The sequence below is a fragment of the Diachasma alloeum genome, unplaced genomic scaffold, assembly GCF_001412515.2.
Source record: "Diachasma alloeum isolate Michigan unplaced genomic scaffold, Dall2.0 Dall_scaffold_00354, whole genome shotgun sequence".
NCBI classification, from domain to species: domain Eukaryota; kingdom Metazoa; phylum Arthropoda; class Insecta; order Hymenoptera; family Braconidae; genus Diachasma; species Diachasma alloeum.
In genome coordinates, this window is record NW_021680493.1 from 104,753 (window position 1) to 110,797 (window position 6,045).

The 6,045-nt window shown below is 40.7% G+C and overlaps 1 protein-coding gene across 1 annotated transcript; it reads left to right on the top strand.

Moving 5' to 3' along the window:
• Nucleotides 1–369: 369 nt before the first annotated feature.
• LOC107041055 (neurogenic differentiation factor 1) lies at nt 370–4,840 on the top strand. The gene is made up of 3 exons (XM_015261414.2): nt 370–1,417; nt 2,418–2,746; nt 4,233–4,840. The coding sequence occupies exons 1-3, from the start codon at nt 1,134–1,136 to the stop codon at nt 4,619–4,621; spliced, it is 1,002 nt and encodes a 333-aa protein (XP_015116900.1). The 5' UTR covers nt 370–1,133; the 3' UTR covers nt 4,622–4,840.
• The last annotated feature ends 1,205 nt before the right edge of the window (nt 4,841–6,045 follow it).

The following is a 6,045-nucleotide window of genomic DNA, read 5'->3' on the forward strand; positions in this document are numbered from 1 at the left end:
ACTATTCACTCATTTCTTCACATTCCGTCGATTCAACACCTCGCCAAGCCACGAGAATGGCACCTCTAAAATTCGACCTGAGGATAGGAGGTCGATCCCCCCATAAAAAAAAAATCTTCGTCCCGAAACCGCGATTTTTCGTCCACTGAGTCCCGTCTTATCATCACCCCTTGCATTTCACGAGAAAGCATCCCTTATCAGATCGATGAATAGGCGGTAACATCACCCCCGTTGAACTCCGGGAGTAGAGGAGAACCGCCCCTGCCATCCACCCATTGGACGAACACTGGAACTGCGGCTGACTCGACCCCGAGGGCCCCCAGCTAGAGCTTTTCCCCGTCTTTTCCCACTTCACTAGTGCCACTCGCTTAACGATAACGCGTGGACACGGGCGCACATCATAATAAAATTATTAATATCGACATTCGAAGAACTAGTACAAATCTTCAGACACGTAAAACCCTCTACAATAATTCCAACTATAAAACCAAAAAAATGTAAAAATAGAAATAAAATAGAATCGATTTAATTGAAATTTCAAATAAAATGATCAGAATCATTTATCCGACTACTGCTTTAAATTGGAAAAATTAATTTTAACATAATTTACTTAATTATTCGATGGAGTGATCAGTGATTATTCCAAGAATATGAGTGAGTAAGTCTTGAAAATCATTACGAATAATTTTTTAAACTAGTGAAATTCCCCTTGTGGCGATGTTTTGAAGTGAACGAAAGACAAATGTCCTGGAATTTTCTGCAAGTGCTACAAGTACTTAATAATCATCAGCACGTGCCAGGCGTGACGACACGTGCCAGTGTTTTGAGAGTATCAACCTGACGCGTGTCCAAGTCCTATCAGGAGTGAGGATCACCCCAATCGTGCTCAAGTGTCCCGGAGAGGAGATTTGATTCGGAAATTGAGGCTTATCCCCAACTATCCCATTTTAAAATCAATTGAAAATAGATAGAAACGAAAAAATCAATATGCAATTATCGAACAATTATTGAATAATCAGGACGACCATGTGAGGTCGATAAATGTAGAGATAGGAAACGATCTAGTCGGAAATTCTAGTCATTGGTGAGAGTTTTTTCTAGTTTGTATTGTATTTTCACCGAAAATTGTCGAGATGATGTACTCGATGGACAATTTGGAGCTTGACATGATGAACAGGCATTACATTTACGACGCCCACTCGTTCCTGGGCAATCCGGTGATACCGCCGCACTGCGGTCCACCGACGGCGAGCGTTCTGTCGCCGATTGTACCCCAGATAGGGCCCTCGCACCCTCCCGGTAGCACCGGGAGCTCCAATTGCAGTGAACACTATCCATTTGATGAGAATAGTAGTGACGATGAGAGTGTTTACAGCAGTGATCGAGAAATTCGACCGAGGGATGGACATTCCAGAAAGTAAGTTGAACATTTATTCGATTATTTGTGGGCGTCCACTTAAAGGGCCCACTTTCTTGATCAGATTTCTCACATTTTGAGCCCAAAATCAAACCGATAGAATGAAAACTGACGTCAGTATAGACGATCGAAAAAACAATTTAACATTGGTTTAAACGGGAGATGTGGAGAGAAAAACGTGAATATCTCGGAAACTAGATGCGACAAAGTGGGCCCTTTTCACGTGGACATACACATTTATTGACCCACTTGTTTATTGGACTGAATGCAGATGATTTGTCATTTTTTGTGCACCCGGAGAACTGAAGTATTTGAATCGAGTAAAAGTGCTATTGACATTTTTCTATTCATTTCGATAATGTTTGTTGAAAATTAATGAACTTGACTCGTGTATTTATTTTAATGAAATTACTGACATGCGACAAAGAATCATGGCATGTCAGTAATTGCCAGTGTCCGAACGAGTATTTCATTTTAACTACTGGCGTTTTTATCTGGATCTAGGAAACATCTCTCTATCTCTCATATCTCTCTATATTATAAAAATCCAAATCGACTTCTGGTGATAAAGATTTGCTACTCGAAATTAAGACTCCGAAATTAAGGGTTGCAAAGGTCATGAGGGTCAGAATAAGGGAGATGAGGGTCAACATAGGGGTCATAAGGGTCACGAGGGTTATAGTAAGGGCCACAAGGGTCGGATTAAGGGTTATGCAGGTCAAGTTGAGGGTCGCAAGATTAAAACTCCCATTTGCACCAGTGTCAAATTGTTTTTTCTATCTTCTCCAACGACGTCATTTTTGACCCTATGAAGACCATTTTGGGCTCAAAATGTGCGGAATGTTATCAATATTATCAGAGTATGCATAACACCATATCGACAAAATGGTCCCTTTTCATGCGGACGTCCACATATAACGCGAGCTGAAAAATGACGGTCATTTTGCATGTGTAATCGCAATACATCTTCACCAATTCTTGAAAAACAACTGTCCCCCAGACGTAGTCACGACTGCATGCTGGAGGACGAAGACGGGCCCACATTAAAACGTCCACGTCAAGCAGTCCAACAGCGCCAAGCAGCGAATCTCCGGGAAAGAAGACGTATGCAGAACATAAATGATGCATTCGAGGGTCTCCGGGCACACTTACCCACTCTACCCTACGAAAAACGCTTATCCAAAGTCGACACCCTCCGTCTTGCCATCGGTTACATAACATTTCTGACAGAACTCGTCAGGGCTGATAAAGGTAGTGACACTCATAACGGCAGTGGCACAATCTCCAGATGCGCAGGAAGGGAGCACTCCGAGAAAGTGATAGTTCACAGTGAGTAAAATTCATGCCATTTTGTTTGACTTTCGCGTGTTGTCGATGGGTAAATGTTTCATGGAAGTAGTCCGCGGGAACATACCCTATTTTCTTATGTACCAAGACTCTACCGCTATGATATGAATAAATTAGGCGAAAATTGTGCATGAGATTGTTTGAGGAAAAATAGAAGATTTGTTATTCTGGGGGTTGGCGAGGGCCGTTGTGGCACAATAGGTGTCAATGGTAATTTTGGGGGAATCACACAACATTTGTCGACGATGGAACACTTCCGGTTCATTCAAGAGTCGTTTTCTGGGGTTCTGGCAGCAAAACAAGAAATTTCGGAAATTCTATTCAACTTTTTGTTTGAAAATATCAAAAACCATCAGATTTTTTTTGGTGAAAATTAAAAGGCTTGAGAGAAGAGAACCCTGAAATGCGGTGAAAACTGCGTGAATTCTTAGTCAAAATGGGATGAAAAAATCTGGAGGGTAGCCTGAAAAATTCATTCCTTTTCTGGGAAGTGAGTGAAACCAGTTGAAGGCGATCTGAGGGGGATGAATAATTTAAATGAAAGTTGAAGAATACGAGGTGATTAACAGGTGAGGGCGCCGCCATCTTGCTTGGATGCCCCCTCCTTCTGCCGTAAGGGGGTTCAAAGATGGCGGCGGCACCACCTCGTGTTTTTTAACATCTCTTAAAATTATTTATCCTCTTCAGATTACCCGCAATTCGCTTCATCCGATTTCTGTGAAAAGAACCAATTTTTTAAGCCATCTTTTAGATTTTGTCGAGTTTATGGACAGAATTTCTGATTTCACTGAAAATTCAATGTAATTTGGCACTGAATATTCATCTCGTGTAGAAATCTCTTCATTCAATCCCCGCTTGCTATACAGTCAAGCCGGGGCTTAGCGATCGGTTCAAGCGCGTGAACGGAGGTTCAGCCGTATCCCAGCTTGAATTTCTACACGGGATATTAGATTGGAAATTCAAATAAATTAAGAAATTCTCGTTTTCATACTTTTTAAAATTCGGGAATTTTACTGAATTTTCAGATCAACCTGAAAGTTCATGATTTTTTCCCCTAAATCGCGTTCAGTATCACTGTCTGTAAATTGGTAGTCAACTGTCCATGAAATTATATATTTTTTCTAACAGTGAACCCGTGAGCTCGTACCGAGACTAGTCGGCTTGAGTTTTCAAGTCGAAAGGCGACTTGATTAAAGGGTAACAGAAGGCCACCATTGCCTCGAAATTTTCAAACAAGTGTTCTGCTCAAAATGATTGATATTATTTGAACCCAAAACACATTGCTCTTCATCATCGCCGTCTGGAGATTAATCTGCTTCGACTTGTAAAAATATCGATAACTTTCGGCAGGAAATTTGTTCAAAAATTTGGAAAATTAGGGGCATTTTGTTACTGCTTAAGGGAGGGAATGCCTTCCCCGTCACACAATCCTCATCCCCACTCACTCCCCAAAATAATTATGTTCTAGGCTACGGTGGGAATCCCTTCATCTCTCACTCCCTCTCCTGGTCCCGAAAATCGGACATATCCCCCAACGGGATGATGTTCGCAAAAGTCTGGACCCCGGAGGACCCGCGCCTGTCCAAGAACTCCTCCGCGCTGTCTAAAATTGACTCAATGGAGATGGGCAAGGGCTGGTCGCCGGAGGAGACTCAGACGTCCAAATCAGAAAGTTCGACCGACAAGTTCGAGAGCCCGGAGATGCCGAAGGCTTGGACGCCGGAGGAACACGGAGTCCTGAAGAACAGCATCAACGAGAGCATGGAGATGGCGAAGACGTGGCAGGAACCCCGTTCGTCCCTGAAGATCTGCATGGAGAAGCATTTGTCTTTAGACTGCGTCGCTGTCCAGTCGTAGGGAAAGACCAAGTGGAGGCAGACTGACGACTATCGAACGAATTAACAGTGTTATTTAGTTTTTAGGGGTCTGTCTTCACCACAAGTGTCTGCAGTGCAACCGAAAATATTGAGGATTGAGAGGGGGGAAACGAATCTAGTCGAATCAAGTCATTGAATTTGTATAATTATTTAATTAATATGATTGATTGTGATAGGTATTGATGTAAAGGTAAGAGGGAGGAACATTCACTCATTTGTAAATAAAATCGATGATAATTTGGGATATGATCATTTGATTTTAATGATGATTTGAGAGAATTTGAAAAGAACTGATGAATTAGAAAGAAGTCGGCTGACTACTCCTATTGTTTTCATGAAAAATCACCACCGTAATTTATAAAGTTCCAGACCACAAAGGTCTCGCGCCATAAAATATGGAAGTGAGGTTGCTTGATATGGTTCAGGCGCTTCAGATCCATTGGTTTGTGGGTTCAGGTGTGCTTCAATATTTGTTGAGACAAAAGAAAAATCACGCAAAAATATAGACCCCTACCGAAGACACTTAACCCTTAAGTGGTCGCGTAATGAGGGAATCTCCGCCATTTTTTAATTTTTTCGTTTCACACAAAAACTTGGTGAATGAAAAATCAATAAAAATTTGTATTCCTATCTGACAACTATTTTGCTACCATTCCCTCATTTCCTATTCATTGAAAGTTCCAAACTACCTGTAAACGTGGAACAAATTTTTTTTGTTCAACTTTTTTTTCTCGAAATCGTAGAATACATGGGGCGGGGATTCTCTTACCGTGCGACCAACTACGTTCAGTGGAGAGCCTCGATCACTTAAGTGTTAAACACAACCCCTGGGAGTTGTAATGGGTACTGATGTAAATGTAGGATGAAGCATCATTCACTCACCCTTTTTCATAAAGTTGATTGACAATGAATGATTGTTTTGATTGTTAACTTTTTATTCGCCTTGCGATTGGTTGATGGATCAATCAATGATTTCCATGACTACACTGTTAAAAAATTTTCACTGAAGTTTGCAGGCTTTAGTCTTGAAATATGAAACAAGTGACGGACAAGTGACAAGTGACGGTTTCATTGAAATTTCAGGGAATTTTACCATTGAAAATTCGTGGTTTTCGTGGAAAATTCATGGAAATTTTAAATTTCAGTTAAATTATTCCATGAAAATTAATGGAAATTAGGAAAATTCAAACAAAAATGTCCTTGAATTTTCAATTTTTTGAAATTTCAGAGCAATTTCTCATTAAATTGTCATGTTTACATTGAAAATTCATGGAAATTTCGGAATCTTCATGGTTCTTCCACAGAAAAATCAGGAATTCCCTTGAATTTTTGGGGAAACTTGAAGTTTCATAGACTTTTTTCCATTAAATTGAATTCAGTGTCATTTTCTGTAAAATTCAGTTA

Excerpts from the sequence above, each read along its gene's own strand:
- LOC107041055 (XM_015261414.2), top strand. The coding sequence starts at position 1,134 with ATGATGTACTCGATGGACAATTTGGAGCTTGACATGATGAACAGGCAT. Across the intron at positions 1,418-2,417 it reads AGGGATGGACATTCCAGAAA|ACGTAGTCACGACTGCATGC; the intron begins GTAAGTTGAACA and ends ACTGTCCCCCAG. Across the intron at positions 2,747-4,232 it reads CGAGAAAGTGATAGTTCACA|GCTACGGTGGGAATCCCTTC; the intron begins GTGAGTAAAATT and ends ATTATGTTCTAG.